At 43.9% G+C, this 23,417-nt stretch overlaps 1 protein-coding gene across 1 annotated transcript in view; it reads left to right on the plus strand.

The window, feature by feature from the left end:
* Positions 1-23,417, plus strand: part of SLC45A4 (solute carrier family 45 member 4) — a 284,173-nt gene that overhangs the window by 116,619 nt on the left and 144,137 nt on the right. Inside the window, exon 2 of the mRNA XM_086966277.1 lies at positions 10,248-10,880. Within this exon, the coding sequence (XP_086822403.1) occupies positions 10,643-10,880 (238 nt within the window). The 5' untranslated portion in view covers positions 10,248-10,642. The remainder of the gene's footprint in view (positions 1-10,247; positions 10,881-23,417) is intronic.

The raw sequence follows: 23,417 nt of genomic DNA on the forward strand, positions 1-23,417 counted from the left end.
TTTGCATTTCAAGAGGTTGAGGTAAACACCACATAGTTTGTATATATTTAACACTGTGTTTTTTTGTTTCCCACATTTTTATGCACAGGAGGAGATACACCTTCATTTGTTGGAGATTGTTCATGTTCAAGTTCCAACTCACGATAAGTATATGTTGCAGTAGCTTATCATAGGTCCTGAAGAAAGCCGGTATAGGCTGAAACATGTCGACCGATTAACACACATGATAGATAGCAATTCCTTACATGCTATCAGCATACTGTTTTTAACGATACCACTTTGATGGTCACACCGAATAAAAGTTTTCTTTTGTCATCAAAGTAGGTATTTTTAATCACTAGGATTAGTTTCCTTCTCTTTTCTTTTCTGAGCACTGCAAATTTATTTGCCCCTTCCACTCACACACTATCCTCTGTTGGTTGGATGTGGTTCTTAAGGGTCCAACATTTGGCTACCTCAGACTCTCCCTGAGGAAAAGCCCATAGGACACCTTTCTTTTCACCAACCCAGATGACGAAATTCCACTGATGAGTGGGCGGATGGGTACTATGTTCTAACTTTCTAAACCCTGTATCTTCCTTTCCTCACCTCTATGACATAATAGTGTCATGTGCTCAAGATCAACGGTTTGATCTGAACACTCATACTGGACACAATCTGCACAATAAAGGTTTCCAAAAATAAAAAAAATAAAAAAAGAGTGATCACTTGGTTTTCTGTGGTAATTTTGCCATAACCATACTTACGATACAGTTGTTTTTTGTTTATGCACAATGCTGTGTGCTGTTCAACAGCTTTAATTCCCAAACCATTTTTAGCAACTCTTGTTTATGGTTTTCATTAATCTTCATAGTATCTGTAAGGAAGTATAGTTTTATACATAAAAAGTATGCTTTTGCGATCAGACATAATTGAGTCAGTGTGTGAATGAATTGCTTTACTGGTATAACCCAGCTCTGTATGCAAGAACCACTGTGTAAAATGAATGCACATCGTGCGTTCAGCAGACACATGTTCGAATGAGTAGTAAAAAAGTACAGATTTGTACATGATATGAATAGCTGATTGTGAATTGATTTACTGGCAAACATTCAGTGCTACATGCAAAAAGCATTGTTTAAACCATGTGTGCCATGTATTTGGGAGGTGCATGCAGTCACGGCCGGCATTACTCGTGTGTGAGGGATGCGCAGGGAGAAAGTTGTGCGGGAGTGTGTGTAAATTTTAAATAGAAACTTACTACCGACGGTCTGGTAGCATTGCGTCGTCCTCCCAGGAAGCAGCCTCAGGCAGTCTTCCTCCCCTCCCCAAAGCCAATCACAATGCTGCAATGGCAGAGCTGTGATTGGCCGGGACGCCGACCGCACAGGCGTATATGGGGAGAAAAGGAAGAGTGTGCATGACTGGTTTGGTCGGCCCTGGGGCCGACCAACCAGTTAGCGGCCACAACATTGGGCTACTCACTCCTCCCCTGCCCTCGAGCAGGTCCACCCAACTGCGCACCCCCAACCAAACCCTTCCTCTGCTTCCTCGCAGTGCAAGAAGCAAAAACAAAAAATGGTATTCATACCATTTTATGTTTCTGCCTTTCGCATTGCGAGAAAGCAGTAGGGCAAAGCTCCGCCCCCCACATGGAGGAGCCGCCCGTGGGTGCATGTTTTTGGTAAAGAAATGTAGAATTGTACATAAATACTATAGCTTTATAGAACTTACATATTTAAGTCAAATGCATTAGTAAAGAATAGATGTATTCATTTGCATAATTTAGCCCAGTATGCACAACCCACCTGTCAAATACATCCATGTCCTGTATTTTATAGGTACATGTTTCTGTTTGCCAACCCATGAAGAATCATCTGCACTGGAATAAGTTATAATTACGTTCACATAAATTTAAAACAAGGGTTTTTTTTACAAATAGATATTTAACTGCACCGGGACTTTTGACGATTGATTTAGGACTTCCTGGACAGGTTTGCTTAATTACTGTTTACCTGAAATTGTCTACGTTTGTTTCATCATTTGGTATTTTTCTTTTAAATGGTGTATTCAGTATTCTGCGTTGGAACTAGTGTGGATTTGTGCACATAATGTTACAACTGTGACAGGAGAAGTTACAATGTTTAAGTAATTACTGAATAGCTGTACAATACTTGAGTGAGTAAAGATAAAATTTGACGTTAATCACTGGGCCTGATTCACAAAGGTAAATATGCATCTGTACTTCTGCTCATGTATAGATCGACTCCTACACGTGGGTTTAAATCTTAACTTGTTTGCTGTTCTCCATTTGTGATTGGAGAATTTCACCTAGATGAACCTTTAGACTCTACACCTTTCATGTGGGAGGGTGGTGACTACTACAACTGAATTTACAAGTGTGAAGGTATTATTCTCCAGTATTAGGGGTGTCTTTCATAGATTCACATGCTTGAATATCCCCCGTCGTCGGAGTGGGAGTCCCACGGTAAATAAAATAGCAATAATATATACTATATATATATATATATGTAACATAAAACCTGAAATATGTAATAGAAAAAAGGCATAACAAGCCTACACATATTTCTACATAGGAATGCATGGAAAAGGAAAAAACCATTTGCAGTCTATCATTGTCATTATGTTGGTCCAAACTACAGCCAATCAGGCGCCAGCAACCCTCTAGAACCTTCTCCTCAGAGCTCAGCACCTCAGATTTTCTACCGCACGTCGTGTGAAGGGAGTCTCCCTGAGCTCTGCTCAGTTTTTTTTTCTTCAATTTTCTTCAATTTCTTCTTCTTAATATCACAGTTTTGTACTGTCTTCTTACATGAAGTCTACGTTCAGACCCTGTGTCACTTGTAGGAAACTGTGACCTTTTCCTGTGAACCCTCATGAAGAGTATATGGAAACACTCTGCTTGTGTCTGACATGGTAAGAGGAGAAGGGGTTGTTCTTGTGCTTAGACTGTACCCCCCTTCTGATGTGGGAGGAATTTTTGTTGTTTGTCCTGCACATTTACGTTTTAAGTGATGCTTCTCCTCTACTTCACCAGCTGAAGTAACATCACAATTAAGGGGTCTCTGGCCTTCTTTGAGTCTGCCTCCCACATCTACGCCCACGAGATTTACTCTCAGGCGTCTAGACTCACACTGCGCACTTTTCTACGTGAAAATGTGCCAGCTTGTCGACGATACGGTCTATGTATCCTCTGACGACAATCTTGCCATCACTTTTGCTCTGCAGCGACAACGCCTCCAGGTATGCGTCGACGACAGTGAGGACAGTGCCCTCTTGTCGACTACAGGCTGGCTCGTCGACGGTAGGCTCGTCGACGGTGGCTCGTCGACGGTGGCTCGTCGACGGTAGGCTCGTCTACGATATATGTCCCGTCGACGGTGGCCTCGTCGACGGTGAGCTCGTCGACGGTGAGCTCGTCGACGGTGAGCTCGTCGACGGTGAGCTCGTCGACGGTAGGCTCGTCGACGGTAGGCTCGTCGACGGTGGCTCGTCGACGGTGAGCTCGTCGACGGTGACGGTAGGCTCGTCGACGGTAGGCTCGTCGACGGTGGCTCGTCGACGGTGGCTCGTCGACGGTAGGCTCGTCGACGGTAGGCTCGTCGACGGTGAGCTCGTCGACGGTGAGCTCGTCGACGGTGGGCCCCGTAGACGACAGGCTCGTCGACGGTGAGCTCCGTAGACGGTGAGCTCCGAAGACGATGAGCTCCGTAGACGGTGAGCTCCGTAGACGGTGAGCTCCGTAGACGGTGAGCTCCGTAGACGGTGAGCTCCGTAGACGGTGAGCTCCGTAGACGGTGAGCTCCGTAGACGATGAGCTCTGTAGACGATGAGCTCTGTAGACGATGAGCTCTGTAGACGATGAGCTCTGTAGACGATGAGCTCCGTAGACGGTGAGCTCCGTAGACGGAGAGCTCTGTAGATGCTGCGCTCTGTAGATGCTGAGCTCTGTAGATGCTGAGCTCTGTAGATGCTGAGCTCCGTAGACGCTGAGCTCTGTAGATGCTGAGCTCCGTAGACGCTGAGCTCCGTAGACGCTGAGCTCCGTAGACGCTGAGCTCCGTAGACGCTGAGCTCCGTAGACGCTGAGCTCCGTAGACGCTGAGCTCCGTAGACGCTGAGCTCGGTAGACGGTGAGCTCGGTAGACGGTGAGCTCCGTAGACGCTGAGCTCGGTAGACGGTGAGCTCCGTAGACGGTGAGCTCCATAGACGATGAGCTCCGTAGACGGTAAGCTTTGTCAACATTCAGCCTCGACGCCAGTTGGCTTCGTTGACGGTTGACCCTGTCAACTATTGGAATCGTCGACGGTTGAGCCCGTCGACAGTTGGTTTCACACACGGTTGTCTTTTATGCACAATGTGTTTTGGTAGACGATTTATCTCGTCGACTGCAGCTTTCTGCTACATCCACGTGATGGCGTGGTGGCTTTTTACTCCTGCCTTTATATCTTCCTCTAAAAACTGGAGCTCTATTGCATTCACCTCTGGTGAATATTGGAGGTTTTCCCCTCCTTATGAAGAGAGCGGCGAATCGCTTTCCCTTTTTCCCCTCGTCCGGGGGAAACCACAAAAACAAGTTCGTTCAGTTCCTATCATGGACTTTATTTAGCAAAAAGGTGTTAGACTCATGCAGAGGTCAAACTCTGTGCCGGCGGTTTTTGTTTTTTACGCCTCGACAAGAAATGTGCAGCTCCCCACTATTCAGCCTACCCTGCCTCAGTCATTATTCAGGCGGCACAGTGATTATCTTGCAAGCCAGTTGGGCAAGTATGCCACCATATGTGCTCTGACATGTTGGCGCCAGTAGCACTTATTCCAGAATCCTCCAAGCCTCACGCTTTGAAGATCCTGCAGGAGTGAGAGCGAGAGAGAACTGCATCAGAAATGATACACTGTGAAGCGGACATTGCGTGTACAGGTGTTCCACAGCTCGCTATAGAGGCAGTCTGGGAAAGACAATTTTGCTTCAATGCTACGTCTTTCGCAAGGAGGTTCAGACTTCTATACTTCACTTGTTCTTTTGATTGAGGAGCCCTTCTGGCCAGCATGTTGATGAGGCAATGCAGACCATCTTAAAGGACACAGATACTGCCCGCACCTTCGGGATATAGAATCGCAGCCTTTTCGTGGTGCCGAGGACGTAGCTCCACGTCCTTTGTTTCAAGGGAGTTCCCTCCAGTATTGGCTCCTACAATCAAAATCAATTGCTTTACTCAAATCAAACGCAGTCACATAGGCACAGTACCAACAGGTCCTACCTAGACTGTCATCGTACAGCCTAGGCAAACTCTTCTAAGAAACAATGGATTACCGGGAACACACCTTTATTCCCTCCAAAAACGTCAGAGATCTAATTTCTCACTTTTACTCCACTTGGTCAAAGGTGACAGAGGACCGTTGGGTTTTTAAACGTCATGCCCAAGGGCACACGTTAGAATTTGTCTAATTTCCCTCTTTCTACACCTCCAAAGGGACCTCCTCCTTCTCATCTACGGGTGTCGTTTTCACAAGTGTCTATATGGATACAAACAGGGACCGTCGGAGTGGTTCCGAATCTCCAACAGCGTTAGGGTTTACTCTCAGTTCCTCATCAACAAGCAAATGAGGAAAGTGTTGCATGATTTTAGATCTTTGCGCAAACTTTACAAATGTTGTCCCTCAACAAAATCCTAAGTTCTTATGCCAGAACGAGTTTATAACTACTCTCAACCTCCAGGATGTCTATTTTCATGTGCCAATCCTTCCTAAGCATAGGAAGTGGCTACGCTTTACAATAGGTACAGAACTTATTCAATAAAGGTCCTACCTCTTGGATTTAGGTCCGTTTCAAGTGTCTTTAAGTACATCCTGGCACCAGTGGCAGCCTATCTACGTCTGCAAGGCATACAAATTTCTCATTCCTGAGACAACTGTATAATAAGGGCTCGCTCTTATTTACAATCAGTCCAGCACACCCAAACTTGTCAGTCACTGTTTCAAGACCTGATTTTCAATAAATCATGACAAGTCACAACTAGTACTAGCTCCGATATCAACATTTCTCGGATCATCAATCAATACCAACCTAGCAAGGGTGTTTATCTCGCACGAACAACGGGCTTGCATCTCCCACTTGGTGGTTCTTCTACGTTGGTTTCAGGTCTCCAGTTCCTTTGTAGATCTCATTCAAATAAATCCTCGGATGCAAGAGGCCCCCCCTTTTTGTTGGTGGGTCCAAGTAAGAAATTTGTAGAAGGGGTGTACGTTATTCCTTCCAGAAGTGCCAAATTACACAATCACCACAGACGCATCCCTTCGAGGGTTGAGGAGCATATCTCAAGGGCTGAAGGTTCAGCAGGGAATGGGAACCCTCAACAAAAGGCTTAGCACATCAATCGGCTAGAGCTAGGTGCTATCTTCTTAGCCCTCAAATTCTTTCGTATTATCATTCAAGGAGCCACAGTATTGGTTTGCACAGACAATACCTTACTTGCACAAACAAGGAAGAACGAGGTTGGTTCTTCTATCTCAGAAAGCCCAAAAGATATGGGCTTGGGCAATATGGCACAGGATCAAACTCTTGGCTGTTCATGTGCCGGGAGTTGCAAATGTGCTGGCGGACACCCTCAGCAGGTCAACAGGTGTCCACCCACGAATAGGAACTGCATCAGCCAACGGCGGATCGAATGGACCTCTTTGCGACAAAAAAAAAAAAAAAAAAAAAAAAAAAAAAAAAAAAAAAAAAAACAGCTTATGCCTGTTTCTTTGCAAGCTGGCATCCCCACAGGGACTCGCAGGGGAAGGCGTTTTCGATAAACTGGTCTCAAATATATGCTTACGCCTTTTCTCCGGTACCGTTGGTTCCGAGAATTCTCCGTCAGATGAACAAAGAGCCGTATCGTTTGATTCCCATCGCCCACAGGTGGCCTTGCCAATACTGATTCACCGAACTTCTTCTCCTCTCAGAGTACGATCCAATACAGTTTCGACCAATTCCAAATCTCCTCTCCATTCAGAATGGTCAAATTTGCCATCAGATCCGGCTTCTCTAAAATTAGCAGCTTGGTGTCTGAGCACCTTGTATTAGCTCATCTGACTATCTCGGCGGATTGTAAAGAGGTACTGGCTTACGCGAGAGCACCTGCTAAAGATATACAGTCTTTAAAAATAAATAAATACATAAATAATAATCTGCATTTGGTGTTAATCTGCTGGGGTTTACCCATTTCTTGCAACGCCGGACCAGATATTACCTTTTTTCTTGCACCTGGCAAGATCAGGCTTATCTCATACAACGTTGAAGGTCTTTTTGGCAGCCATTTCAAGGTAACGTCAGGATGGGTCCATCTCTCTCTTTATTCTTCCAGAATACAACAGTTCTTTAAGGGACTACTCAGAATGTTTCCTCCTGTACGTCGTCCGCCTCCATCATGGCATTATAATGTAGTATTAGCGCAGCTCATGCGCCACCCATTTGAGCCAATTTTTAGGATGTATTTCAATTTCCTAACATGCAACGTTTTTTCTCTTTGTTAGCATTAACTTCATCTAGAAGAGTCTGTGATGTTCAAGCTCTCATTGTCAATTCACCTTTCTTACGATTCACGCCCAATTCTGTAGTGCTACGTACAAGGGGTATGCCTAAAGGTGCCTTCGGATTTTCACCTGAAAGAACCAGTTATCTTAAAGACGTTTTTCCTAATCCACAATCCCCTGCGGAGAGGGCATTTACATACTCTTGACATCAGAAGATGTTTTAAATTTCTATTTGCAAGGACCTCTGTCATTATCAAATTCGATCAACTGTTTATTGCCTATGGAAATATACAGCTAGGACGAGCACATTCTTTAGACATAAAACGTTGTCTAAAATTCTACATTTCCAGAACAGCCCCTTTCCGTAAATCTGATCAGCTATTTATAGCATATGGACTGTTGCGAAAAGGGCATTCAGTGACTAAACAGACAGTGGCACGATGGCTCTCTGCAGCCATATCATTTTGTCATCAGGAGGCTGACAGGCCTTTACCGAGTCCAGTTAAGGCACATTCTACAAGAGCGATGGCATCGTCCACTGCGTTGTTTGCTGGGGTGCCTCTACACCAGATTTGTCGAGCAGCGACATGGTCCAGCAGGCACACCTTTACCAGACATTATTGTTTGGAAGCTGTCAACGAAGCGGATACCGCAGTGGGGCAAGCAGTGCTTCGTCATCTTTTTCAATAAGGTGAGCCTCTGATCCCTCCTCCATTTCTTTCTGTGATTGCTATATGCTTTTCAGCTGTATATTATTGTCTTCAACTTTTGAGGATGTACTTTGCAATCTCAGCTCTAAGGAGGGTACTGCTATCTATTCTATTCAAGCATGTGAATCTATGAAAGACACCCCTAATACTGGAGAAGAACAATTGTTACTTACCTGTAAACAGGTGGTTCTCCAGTATTGGTGTCTTTCATAGATTCACATGCGACCCACCCTCCTCCCCTCAGAGGCTCTCTTCTCCTCATAGACTCTGTGGTCACTCTTGTGCTACGAAAATCTGAGGTGCTGAGCTCTGAGGAGAAGGTTCTAGAGGGTTGCTGGCGCCTGATTGGCTGTAGTTTGGACCAACATAATGACAATGATAGACTGCAAATGGTTTTTTCCTTTTCCATGCATTCCTATGTAGAAATATGTGTAGGCTTGTTATGCCTTTTTTCTATTACATATTTCAGGTTTTATGTTACATATATATATATATATAGTATATATTATTGCTATTTTATTTACCGTGGGACTCCCACTCCGACGACGGGGGATATTCAAGCATGTGAATCTATGAAAGACACCAATACTGGAGAACCACCTGTTTACAGGTAAGTAACAATTGTTCTTCTCATACTACTACCTGTTTGTGAGAAACAGGAAACCTTGGTGTAGATCTCCATGATGAAAACTATAATAACATTTATTAAAGATATTCTTTATTAAAAATATAATATTGAAAGACAAAAATATATATATTTTTTAAATATTTTATCATTAAAATCTGCCACCCTCCATGCATTTCCTAATTTGTAAGAAATGTGATTTTAAGTTGGGGTTTTAATTAACTTTAAAAAAATATTTACACTTTTAAACTAAGTCAAAATATAATTTACTTTATTTTAAATGTAGGTGTATCACTAAATTAAGCAAAATAATAAAATATAATCTTAATTATATTTAATTATTTTCAGTTGATTCTCTCCATCTATATGGAGAGAAAGAACAGAAACAAAATTATGAAATGTAATCTTAATTATATTTAATTATTTTCAGTTCTCTCTCTCTCTCCATCTATATGTAGAGACAGAAACCTGAAAATAATTAAATATAATTAAGATTACAATGTATTATTTTGTTTAATTTAGCAATCACACAGATATATAAATCTATCTATCTATCTATCTATCTATCTATCTATCTATCTATCTATCTATCTATCTATCTATCTATCTATCTATATACAATATTATTATTATTAGAAATCATTTATTTCACATTGTTTCCTATGGGGATTTATAAAGTTATAGCCTTCCTCTATTGTTTTCTATGGGAGTGTGCTGTATTACTAGTTAGTGGTTGACCATGTGTTTTGCTAGACCTAATCCAAGGCTGGGCTGGGGTGTGTTTATGCCCGTTATATCACTATTAAGGCTGTAGAAGAATTAGAAGTGCATTTACTGAACTTCAGATGTCTTACGCTTATGTGGGAGTGTTTTTTGTATTGGCATGTTCGTTCCTAAACACTTTCCTAAATTTCCCTACAGCTCTCCCATTTAGTAGAAACTATTGCTCATTCTCCAATAGCTCCCCCCTTTGCCTCCCTCATTTACTACTAAAATGTATACCTATGTGTGCGGAGAGGTGGAGATCTCCAGACGTACCTTTGTGAATTGCTTATTTGGTAAGTAACACTATTGGAGTAGCACTTTACATCTTCCAAAATGTCTTTTGTGAATCTGGCTCTTTATGATAAGTCATTTCTAGCTAAGTTTGGAATACAAATGTGTCCAAGTTCAAACTTATTGACACAAAACCTTCTGTTAAGGTTGCACATTTCATTGAATTGAATCGGGATAACACTAGCTTGTTCCCTTGATGTTGTTAACTGTTGACTGCAGCATTGCACCCATGAGAGTAAGTAGCAACCAGATTGTATACTGAGGGGTGGGAAAGTAGGTTTCAAAATATTTCTCACACATTTTAATTGTTTCCTTTGTTTCCTGTAACTGCCTTTTGTAGATAAATCAGCCACTCGATGGGGATTAACAGTGGAGCACCTCTTTGTGTCGCCTTTGCAAGCCGCTGCAGCCAGACCAACAACTTTACAACTTCTTCTATAGAAATTATGAAACTTGTATTAACTGAATGGCAATTATGGATTTTTAACTCTAATTCACAGTAAACCGTCAAGCCATATGTTGGAATTTCTACCAAATATAATTGTTTTGCTGGCACATTTCGTACTTGCTTCAGAAGTTGCGGAAAATCTACTTGATTAAAGAGGAAAATAAGTATTACGTGCTCGAGGAACACGACGCAAGAAGCTGAAAAGAAGTGATCATTATTTATCTTTCAAGATATATGATAGTGTTATTATTTATATAGATAATATAGGAAGATATATTTTTGTGGTAATGAAAATGGCTCCCCAGAATGCTGACTCGGAATCTATGCAAGTTCAAGAGCTACCTGTGACACACGTAAAGAAAGAGACGAATAAGGAAAATGAGAGTCATGATGAGACCATAAGCGAAAGTTCCATTGACCGGATCCCGATTCGCCTATGGGTGATGCATGGCGCAGTCATGTTCGGCAGAGAGTTTTGCTATGCTATGGAGACAGCCTTAGTTACACCTGTATTGTTGCAAATAGGTAAGTGAGACAAAATTATGATTCTTTATGTTTTAATCGGACCTATTGATGTAAACTGCACATTTACAAAAGAACAGTCTGATTTCACTGATTGCAAGTGAGGATATAAATAGCAATGGGGATGAGGGATTCTGACTGTTGCATTTTGGGAGATTTGTGACTGGGTTTGATGTCCGTTTTACCGCTGCCTATTTTTTCCCGTTTGTGGGTTACCTCTCCTGTGGTGGAGGTTTCAACTGCTCAAAAATTAATCCCCCTGGCCTTCTGGGGACATGCACTTGTTGGGATGTCTCTAGCTGCAAAACCTGGATTCCTGTAGTACCAGATGGCCTATCCAAACCGTATTGAGCCACGGAGGTGTGTTTCTGCCTTACAAAAACACAATTTGGGTCAGACCAATCTGGGGTTCTAAGGCTCCTCGAGTTGACTTCACCTCCTCCAGAGTTCTGAACGTGTTGGCTTTGGTGTTGTCTTGGTCCTGTGCTGTACCTGACTAACTTTGCAGTCCACCTGTAGTCTTTACACGATAGGTCCCAGTCTCACCTCCTGTTCTCTGTCTGAAATCAAGCAATGGCTTTTCCAGAGACTGACTCTGTTGATGCCATTCAGTACCATTGTACGAGGTGTCAAAAGCAGGAGACAGGATTCTGATGCAAAATTAGCCCATGCTTGTGAATGCTAAGATATCTCCCTAGATAACCAAAGTTCATTTTATGTCTCGATTGTGAAAGACCTTTGTAGACTAAAACTGACAGTGGGCTCAGATCCTACGTATTGCTTCAGTGCATTGGCTTTATTGTCACTCTTAGTTCTTTGCTTCTTAGCAGATCGATTGTCTTTTTCTTCTGCTTGTTTTTATCTCTCTTCTGGAACAAAGCCTCTTTACCATTCTTTTGCCTGTCTGACTTGTTCCATTTCACTGTTCACATTTAGGGAGCTACCCATTTCTTTTCTTTCAGCATTCCAAGAGAGTGCTCGTTTTCTAGCTCTCTCCTTCATGTGCTACTTCTTCCCTAAATACATGCCGTGTTAAGTGTGCTCCCCCTCCCTCCACTTTCTCTCTTGTTTGCTGTTTTTATATTAGGTGCCTGCCAACCATCCATATGCTCTGTTCTTCCCCTTCCCAGCTTTTTTAATGTTAAACCCCCACACAGCCTAAAGGACAGCTATTACTCCCATCGCCTACTCCCCTTAGCTCCTAAGTTTCCCCACCGCTGTCTCCCCTCAGCCTGCTACTTCGTTGCTCCCCCACTTCTCAAGTCCTTGAAATGATTTTAACTTTTTGGGGACTGCCAGACAGCTTCCATGCGCTCCGCCTCCTGGATACTCTGCTTTAAAGAAATGTACTTCTGGGCACCTGAAAATGTATTTGTTCATTTACTGCTGTCAGCCATTTGGATTGGTAAATAAAAAAGTTTTATAGTGGCCAGTGTTATTCTGTAGGCGTGTGATTGCGTTGTGACGCATGCGTGCCCATACTTCATCACACATGCACGCACCTACTGAGTGACGCAGCACCATGATGTCATTATGTGAAACCACTCATAGGCATGCCATGTTGTGTATTTTTTTTGCAGATGCTAAATAGCATCAGCAAAAAGTATTGCCAAAGTCAGTGGGCCATAATGGCGAGACCTACTGGCTTTGCCAATGCTTGTTGCCGTATTGCCTTGGTGTCTAACAGAAGTAGCATGTAAAGGAGCTCGAAGAATGGTACAACTAGGAGTTTAGTTTCCCTAAAATGTGTCTTGGCACGGTTAATGTCCTCTAAACAGTAACTGCATTGTCACTTTTCTTGCTCCAAATGTCCATGTAAGTGGTGCTTGGGTCAATTTAAATATGATCATTTTGTACTCTCATTTTTGATTATCCCCTTTTAATCCCACCATTGAAAATAAACTTTAAGTTCAAGGTACACACAGACCTGCTTTTTACTACCCCTTTAACCTGAAAAAAAATGTTCTGAGATGTGAGAAATTCCAGCTATGAAACACCTTTATTGTTTTACCGCCCAAGCAAAAGCTGCAAGTTATGTTTTAATCCAAAAATAATGAGTCATGCGGTCCAAGAGCTGAGTTCAGCATTGCACGTTTGCAGTAGCAACTGTTACGAAATACCTGGCTGGTGGAAATTTCCATAAAAAGAGTTTGCTTAAATGATCAGACAAACTCTGCGTATGCCTTCACTGGCAAATGTGAACTGTTTTACCAAGCAGCAGTGATGCGAGTGTTCAGCATGAGTGCCGACGCGGAAGGGAGTTTCAACTATCGCGCCCGTCCGACTCGCCACAGGGCTACATATCTTTCATGGCTCTCTGTTGCCTTTTAAACACACTAAACAATACAGTTCTTTGTATTTGTAGCAAATGTAGCTCAATCTGACCAAGAAAAATCCTGTGTATTTCCTGGACTGTGGGAATTCGAAGGACTGGCCTTTCCTCCTGAAGCATTCAGGGTAGTGAAGGCGAGTCCCTGAGGCAAATATAAGGGCGTATTTAGAGTTTGGCCGATGCTGGGCGTCTACCAGGAGTACAGGCTGTCCCGATCGCCGTATTTAAAGGGCCCGGTTCACAAAGGTAAACTTAGATGTTTGGTCTAAGAACAGAGTGTCTAGCAAAAGTGCAGGCAGGACTGCAAATCTGTTTCCGCCAGACTTTAAGGAAGGCCATTACCAGTAAACTGACTGCATCACCGAGTGGCCTTGCACATGGTAAGTAATCACTTGCAAGAAGCACCTAACAGATTGACTCTTGTAGGTGTGTGTAACATGATTTACTCTGCCATTCCATGCACAGGGTTACAGACACAACCCGGCAGTCCGTTCCATGGTATTAGAAGTAGTGGTAAACGTGCTGGGCGGAAAGGTACCGAAAACCATGATGGACTTCCCTTGTGTATCCCACAATTGTAAGTGCATTACAAAATAAAGAGTGTCTATTACTCTCAACTCTCTAGGTTTAGAAATGTTGCAGATGATTTACCTATGGGAATTCACAAAACTTACATACAGCAATTCTCTACTCGTGTTTTTGTCGGAGGTATAAATGTATTTTTTACAGATTTGTACATCATTTCTCGGATAAGTGAACCTCAAACAGTAAGAGCAGCATTGACTATAATGCTTTATCCTTGGCGCGACAATAAGTTATTTTGAAATAAAACTGGGTTGGTGGCTGATTTGCGTAGTTGCCTCTCATTCCTCCCTGATACAAACACGTCTTCCTCTTCCTGCTCTTGCACCAAACTCTAACTCTGCCCAATTTATTGAAAACTCCCCCTGTGCCCCCCCCCTGTTAGTGGATCATAGCGTACTGGTTGCCCCTACCGGCCCCTGTCAATTCCACCTAGTGTTTTTACCCCACCTACCTGTTCTACCCGCCCTCCTGACCAGAGGAAGGGACACTGAGCTATCATGACACATCTGTCCTTTGTAGCTCAGAGGGGTTGCAGAGTGCTGCTTGAGCGTGCAGGCTCCACACTCCCGAATGAGGGATGCTTGGCATTTCTGGATGTAATTTGTGCTTTCTACATGTAATGTAAAATTGCCTGATGAGCGAGCACGTTGAAAGCACAAGCACATATTCAGTAATAGCCGACAGTGGAAGCTTTTACTGGAAGTGCGCCTTTGACTTCAGAGTGCCCCTGTTTTTGCTGAAGCACTTCATCTCTTGTAAATGCGAGAGCTCCTCTGATGATGGCTTCAAAGCAAGGCCCCGTAGACATGGACTTCCTACATGCCTGCTCACAGTGCATTTGAATCACCCATTCATTCACCTCCAATTAGGGTGAAGGGCAGACAAATGCAATGCGGGTTAGTAAGCCCTTCATCTAAGTACTGTCAGTTTACAGTTAAGGAAACAGGCTCCGCGTTACAAGGCTATGATTTGACTCTGCTCCTTTTTTAAAGCTAACTTAAAGAAACACCTCAGACGTCTAGTAAGGGTAAAAGTGTTGATGTTTTTGCATCAGCGAGTGAGCTGGTAATTAACACGTGTATTATTTCTTTTAAACATGGACTTCAGTATATTAAAAACAGAATAATCACATAAAACAAGCAGGACTTGCTTTATAGGTTCACATAAAAGTACACACGTGATAAATGTGATTCTAAAATGACTGCTGGTGGCTCTCCCTGGAAATGGTCTGGTAACACTCTCTGCATATATCAAAGAATACAATTCTACAGTGACATTACTTGAAATGTTTTTTAGAGAGGGCACACAAGAGGTGAATGATGGGACAATAATTGTGGCCAACACCTTTACAATATCCCCAGATGCTAGACTTGATATAGAGAACTTTCTCAGCAACGATAGTTGGAGCCAGCTGGCCCCACAAGGACTCGGTACTTCTCTAGAAGTGACTGATAGGAGCTGCATGCACAAGTGACTGATAGGAGCTGCATGCACATAAGTGTCGCCATTGTACGCTGAGGCCAGTCCTTTCTACACAAATCTGGAGCTTTGTTCCCAACTTTGACAATTGCAGGATAGCTTCTAAATTACGTTAGACAATGGGCCAGGAATGATGTGTCTCCCAAAAGCAACAGTTTTGAAGCCGTGCCATGACTGACGGAAACAGATGTCGCTTACAGTCCTGCACAGTTCGCCGCGCAGAACGGGCCTGGAGGAGAAACTACTGCCCCACCTTGAAGCTGGAATATATCAATATCCTTAACCAGTACAAAAAAAGCATCCTGGAGGCCAAAACAGCTTATTTCTCCTCTAAAATATTAGCAGCGGAGAACCAGTCTAAAGAGATCTTCACCATCGTCCACAACCTGGCATTCTCGGATAGAACTACGCTTAAACCTGCCCCGTCAAATGACCTCTGTCTTTCTCTTAACAATTATTTCATCCAGAAAATTATCACCATCAAAGCCAACATCCCCCCACCCCCCCCTTCTTTTGTGGACCCCCAATGTCCCCCTCCCAAAGGCAAACTAACCACCTTTCCCCCTATCACTCGGGAAAACCTGACTTCACTAGTGCCTTTGATCAAATCTGGCTCCCCTCTTGACCCTTGTCCTGCCCTTATCCTCCGCCACATCTTTGTCTCCTGCCCAGATCCCCCCCTTCACCTCCTCAACAGTTCCCTTGCGCAAGGCATAGTTCCTAGCTCCTTGAAGTCTGCGGTAATTGTGCCTATCTTAAAAAAACCTGGGGCAGATCCTTCTGTCCCTGCCAATTTCCGCCCTATCTCCCTCCTGCCATTTCTAGCTAAGGTGCTCGAGCGCCATGTCACCTGCGCTCTGAGCTCCTTTGTGGAGAAACATGGAGCCCTTGCCCCCCGCCAAGCTGGTTTCCGCCCCGCACACTCTACGGAGTCCGTGGTCATGTCGGTCCTCGACACCCCCAGGGAGGGTATGGACACCAATCATCACCAGGCCCTTGTGCTCCTCGACCTCTCAGCCGCCTTCGATACGGTGGACCACAACATCTTGCTCTCCCGTGTCAGGGCGGCGGGGATCGAGGGGACTGCCCTGGTCTGGTTGTCCTCCTTCCTGAGCGACCGCACCCAGGCTGTTCGCCTGGGTGACTTCACAGCGGACTTCCGGAAAGTTCAGTGCGGGGTTCCTCAAGGTTCATCTCTTTCCCCTCTTTTGTTTAACCTATATATCGCCCCTCTTATCTTCTCTCTCCAACAGATGGAGGTCGCCGTATTCAATTATGCGGATGACCTCCAGCTGGTCTTTGATCTTTCCTCTTCCTCTGCTGTCCTCAACTTTCAAACTGTCATGTTTCACATCAGGGACTGGATGAGCCACAATCACCTCAAACTTAACCCGGACAAAACCGAGTTGGTATTGACGGGCGGCTCATCCAGCCCCTGGTCCCCCCTTTTCTGGCCTCCCTCTCTTGGCTCTCCCCCTGTCCCCTCTTCCTCAGTTAAAACACTAGGCATCAAGCTCAATTCCCAACTCACCCTCCACTCCCAGGTTAGCTCTGTGGTTTCTTCTTCTTTCCTCTCCCTGCGTACCATTCGCAAGGTGTCTCGCTTCTTTACTTTTTCTGCTCTCAAACTTATTATTCTGGCCATGGTGGTGTCCCGCCTGGACTACGGGAACGCTCTGTATGCCGGTATTCCTGCATACAGCTTGTGCCGCCTACAACAGATCCAAAACCAGGCGGCCCGCCTAGCCTTCAACCTTCCCAAATTCCACCACTCCACCCCACTTCTGAAATCTCTCCACTGGCTCCCTGTGCAGGCTAGAATCCAATTCAAGCTCGCGTCCATCACTTTCCTGGCTCGATTGGACCTTGCACCGGCCTTCATCTCCTCTGAGATTGTTCCCTATGTCCCCTCCAGGGACCTACGCTCTTCTTCTCAATCTCTCCTCACCATCCCTCGCTTTCGGAGAAAGAAGTGGGGCGGCTCCAAATTTGCCATTCTAGCACCAACCCTTTGGAATTCCCTTCCCCTTCATCTCCGCGCCATCACCCTCTATCCTCAATTCCGCAAAAGTCTCAAAACCTACCTATTCACAAAATCCTTTGAATAAATGCCCATTCCTCTCTCCCTGCTCTTAAAACCTCAGTCCCCACTAGCTACAGCGCCAAGAAACCGCCGGTATACGTGCGCTTTAAAAGTATTTTTAAACTCAAACTCAAACACAGCATTTGACTGGTTTGTCCACCCCAGCCACAACTGGAAATTGTGTGATATATGAGCTCTCATGCACCTGAAGTGTCCAGAAGCATAAATGAAGCTCTGTGCTGACCGAGAGAAGACCATGTCTGCACGCAGCACAGGAGCATGAGCCATAGAGGTTTGAAATTGAATAGTAATGTATAGCTCTGCATTAGCATGGCTTGCATATCATTGGTACATGACTAGTACAATTATGGCTATGTTTGAGTGACTGAAAAGAATTCAAACCCTTTTTTCAGTCAAGTAATGCCAAAGCTGTGCTACAGTGTTGTCTGGTTGGGTGCCAGATATGGTGAGGTGGCCACAGTGGACTGATTTGTAGATAATGCTGCCGGTCTTGAATGTGAGGCTGACAGACAGTGGAAACCACTGAAGTTCTCTGGGAGTTATTGATGAGAGTCATTGACAGTTACCCACTGCCTCTTTTACCTATGTTCAACCATCGTATAGACATGCACTGCCATAATATGTTCAGGTACAAGCATAAATGCCCATATCCCATGATCATATGTAATTAGCAGCTCGTGTACCCAGGTTCAATCACACACACCTATGTAAGGCTTCATGTAATATTATAGTGACATCAGTTGTCAAGGACAGTTTTAGAGGCCCAATGTTCTCTTGCGCATATCCATATGAAGGGTCCTTGACCATGTCCCAATGTTCTTCATTTCTGGAGAAGTAGCTTCAAATGCTCGTGTTCAGTCTCAAATAACCACATAACAAATCGAGTGCTCATGCACCATCATTGTATACCCAGGTTCTCCAATTAATGGCATTTACAGCATCAAAAGCCACAGCACTGGTCTGTGGACTTATGCCCCACTGCAAGGGCCTGTGGTTGACCCCATTACCATTTGCTGCCATTGCGTACTATAAAGAGCTATGTATTTCCAGGTTACCCCTTGCATGCCTATCCACTGCCACAAACAAATGCATTCACACACAGACTCAACTGTGAGGCCATACACACATATTGCTGTGTTTGCCAATTCTAGTGAATCTTTTGAGGTCCATTCCTGTAAATATTGAAGGACGTGGTTGGGAACTCTGTCTGGAATCAGAAACACAAAGGGACAGCCGATGCCTGCATACCTTTGTCCCTGAGCCCAGGCGCTCAGTGAGTGGCTGCACCATCCAACCGGGCCAAAGAAAGATTAAATCTGGCCGGCAAGACAAGGCAGGTTTGAGGTAAGCATTTTTACCATCCTTGGCACAGTAGGATTTTACCATCCACAGTAATGGTGTCTGAAAGTGATGAACCTCTCTTCCCATCAGGACTTGTTTTTCAAAACGTTATGAACTTCGGAAACTGGTTAACATTGGAGAAGACCGAAAAATAAAGCTGGTGAAAAATCCAGGAAAAGTATGTTTGTGGGAGAAAAAAGCAGCAAAACTGAATGTTTCTGAAGAATTCTTAGGCAAAGAATGTATGCAGTAAATGTTGCGCACAGGCAGAGTTGAGAACAACTAGTGTGTTGTACGACTTTGCAGTATTGTCATCTTCACACAACTCCCAGAAGGGTACATTTTCTTCTGCACCCCTCCCCCATCCACATCACCTGACACTGTGGCCAAAGTTGTTGCTTGTTGATTTCTGTTCTCCTACTTAGTGGCACCATGGGTGACTGTCTAGCATTAGTGTCCCTTAGAGTGAGAGGTAATTGCCAGGAAGATAGGCGGTCCCACACGTATAGAGTGATGGGTGAGCACATAAGCAGTTTGTGGTATTTGACTCCAATTACTTGCGATTCAAGATTTTCAGACAAACCTTCTATCCCATATCCTCCACTAGCCTCGTGCCACGAACGAAGATCATCCTCCATGGGTACTTACCCTCTCTAATTAGACCTTCTCTCTCATCCCTTTGATGTTTTTATTCTGGTTAGAATACAATTCTAACAAGAAAACCAGACTTTGTGTCGAACACTTAGAATGCAATTCTTAAATTTAACGATATGTTAATGCCTGATAGTAATGTTTAAGAAGTGTTTTCACACGTAGTAAGTTAAGGAGTCCACTTTTAATTAGGCCTGATAGTAATCTTTACGAAGCGTTTTCACTAGTAGTGAGTGAATACTGCTCCTCCGCACTCCCCCAGTGAGTCCAGTAGTAATTGGGCCTGATAGTCATGTTTAAGGATCCTGTTAATAAGTAGTAAGTGAATGCTGCTCCTGCGCCCTCCCTGAGTGAGCCCAGTATTAATTAAGCTTGATAGTCATGTTTTAGGAGCGTTTTCACCACAAGTAGTGAGGGAATTCTGCTCCTCCGCCCTCCCCCAGTCAGTCCAGTATTAATTCGGGCACGCTGGCCCAGTGAGTCCAGTGTTAATTAGGCCCGATAGTAATGTTTAAGAAGCCTTTTAACAAGTAGTGAGTTAATATTTCTACTCTGCCCTCCCCTAGTGAGCCCAGTATTAAGCAGGCCCGATAGTAATGTTTAAGAAGCCTTTTAACAAGTAGTGAGTTAATATTTCTACTCTGCCCTCCCCTAGTGAGCCCAGTATTAAGCAGGCCCGATAGTAATGTTTAAGAAGCCTTTTAACAAGTAGTGAGTCAATACTTCTTCTCTACCCTCCCTTAGTGAGTCCATCTTTAATTAGGCACCCCCGTTGTTTCCCGCTGTAAAACCGTTCATTCGGTGCTCTGCGTGACCAGTCAGAGCACCGCGCATCCAAATAAAGATCTGAACTCACTCGCCCGAACTCATGGGATTTCTGCCCCCTTGATGTTGCTGAATGTTCGGCTTTAGCGCTGATAAAGGGGTGCTCCATGGAAAGATATGCTCCTTTTTTACAGCTTAGTATCCATTTCACCCTAAGTCCCTGTTTTGTCCTTTACAATGGACATTTGTTGAAAGGGATTGTTGGGACGTTGGAATGCGGGACGCTGCAAATATTTGTCATTTTTAAATCGTGAATATTTTTCGAGTGAGAGAAAGGATTTGCTGGGGCATTCTCTAGTGGGTCAGGAGCTCTCGCTTTTAACATAATCAGGTGATGGGGTGTTTGGTCTTAGTCATAGCGTACTTTAGGCAACTGCAGGGTTTCAGGGGGTTTGCATTTGCGGGCGGTATTTTCGGTTCTGTTGTTCTAAATTATGCCGAGTGTATCAGTTTTTAGAGGGAGTAGTGCATTCTCTTCACAGTTTTCCAATCCTGCTTTGAGGATGGATTGAGGTAACAACATCCCAAATGGGGAAACATGTCTTTGTCGACAGGCTGAATAACGAAGTCAACTTCAAAATAAATCTGGATAGTGCAACATAAACCATAATTTAGGTATAAGTCTTCCCGGGAATCTAAAATACACAAATAATTCATCTACTAAATCATTTCAGAAAAGAAATGCGTACAGGCTCTGAGAAGGATAACTATGACAGGCGCTATTACAGTAACATTAGTACACATGATGTCACGGAAGCAATCTGCCCATGGTTTGAATTATGCCAGGGAGGGAAAGAGAGAATTCCATAGCAAGGCCTGGGGGATGTGACAAGAGAGGACACGGGACTGTAATGGAACATAGAGAGGGAAGATTAGATGCGATTGACCTGAAGCAGCAATACTGAGAGACGTGGGTCTTATTGATGTATTTTTTATTAATGATAGCGCTGGATTCCACCCACATCTTTTGAACTCTTTGCAAGTAGGTGCAACACTTTCTGGTATTGGTCATTCATTAGCTATGATGATCAAATAGAGAGGTTGACATGCTAACTGAGCTCATGTTTGTCTAAAACTGGGGAAAAGTCCCACTCCTGCTCACTGCAGAAAAGGTACACTTTTTTGTCAATCTTTTAATTTGAGATGTTATCACGTCACAGGAACATTGCCATTACAATCCGGAAGAACACGTTATTTTACAGCATCATATTACAGACACAGAGCAGGGACAACATGTTTATGTCAATCTTCCTAGTTCCCTCCCAGGGTTTGTACGCAACCCAGGCATACCATGATATCTTACTCTCAACCCATTCAAGCTGGTGTATTATGTAGAGTCAGAGGAATCTTGAATGACATTTCCACCCATTCGTCTAGTTCCTCTGCACCTTTATCATCTCTTCGTGTTACCGCCATGTGCTGTTCATGTGCTAGAACGCACTCTACAAAATCCTTCTTCCAACTTGCAAACCCCAGGGCATTCAGTGTATAGCAATTCGCTTTTTATGCCAGGACCGTTTCCAGTACCCACGTCCGCAATCTCATTTGGCAATACTTGTGATTTGACCATATCCCAAGTAAACAGGTTTTCACAGATGTTACCATAAGTCGAAACATTCATTCCATTCATTGTTGTCACCAACTCTCTCAAAAAATATTCCACCGTTGGACACACATCATGTGCAAGAATTCAGCCTTAGTCGCAACTCTTCTATCACACTTAGACTACTTACCACCAGGATAAATCAAGGCCATTTGGTGTGCTGTATGCTCATAATGGAATCGTATTAGTAAAAATGCATTGGGGAATATCTTCTTAACTAGTTTGCATGCTTTTCTCCACTCGGACGACAGTTCTTCCAAGCATTGTAACACTGTGCGGTTTCATGCTTTTTCTGTATTCCCCCATCCTGAACCAGTGTAGTGTATAACACGGTAATCAGTCTCTGACACTCTGCTAAGTCCAGTAATCTTTGTAGATCACATGGTCTGCGGTGGCGTGGGAAACAAGTTTCAAAGTGTACTTGTCTTATGTGCCACCTGGGCATTCTGTGAGAATTGTCACACTCCCAGCCCAAAGTATCCTGCGCCTGTTCAAATGAAATAATTATATTGTTGAGGAACAAACTTCCGACTGCAGTGTATCCACTCTCCAGCAACTATGAAAGGACATGTCTCTCACCGTATCTCCAAAGGGCTCAAAGGGCCAGGTAGGAATATCCTTTGCAAACCGGGACCTCTTCATAACTTTAGCCCCCACCTTATGCCACAATTTTGCTCTCCGTCAGATCAGCTAAGATGCGTCTCTTGGACTCTCAGCCCTTTCCTAAACCACACTGTCAGTGTGCAACTTTCATAAGTACCTGTCAATAGTACCTTTTCCCAATTGGATCCATCCTTAAATTAGTGAACCGCATGCTGAAGTTGTGCCGCTGTATAATACAAAAATAAATCTGGGAGTCACAGTCCACCTTCCACCCATGGTAGTTTCAATGTCTGGCTTTACTCAACCTCGCTTTCCAGCCCTCACCAAAGTGCGTAACAAGCTATCTAGTCGACAAAATATGTCTATCGGGATAGGGCACAATGTATTCTGTGGCACATAGAAGCATTGAGGGAAATAAATTATCTAAGCACATAAATCTGGCCTATAATCAAAAGGGGGTAGTGATTTCCAAAAATATACTGAACGGCTCAGTCCATCCACCACACTGTCCACATTGAGTGAGCATTGTTAGTGGGCGATAGAATCCCCACTCCTCGAAATATCTAAAACTATTCCTTTTCCAATCCCTATCGAGTTCTTTCCAATGGCCAGGACTCTGATAGTATTCCTTCTGTATGTACTCTGGCTCTGGGCTCAATATATAATGGCTTAACCCAATTTATGTTTGCAGGGCCAAAGCCCATCCTTTGTACAGCAGCCCACAAAAATTGCCAATCGACGGTGTCCAAAGCACATTCCAGGTCCAGGGACACCAATGTGTAATCTTCTTCCTATGTCTCTAGCACCTGCATAACTTGTATTCGTCGCCTAATATTAAAACCAGTATTTCTGCCCAGGATGAACCCATCTGATGAACCACAGTCAAGGAGCCAAGCCCCAAAAAGTCTATTTTCTAAGACTTAGCTCAACAATCTAATATCAGTGTTGAGCATCGCCAGGCGTCTGTATGATGGTAGCAAATCAGGGTCTCTACCTTGGTGATCATCACTATCACAG

This window comes from Lissotriton vulgaris, chromosome 4_1 (assembly GCF_964263255.1).
Source record: "Lissotriton vulgaris chromosome 4_1, aLisVul1.2, whole genome shotgun sequence".
Taxonomy (NCBI): domain Eukaryota; kingdom Metazoa; phylum Chordata; class Amphibia; order Caudata; family Salamandridae; genus Lissotriton; species Lissotriton vulgaris.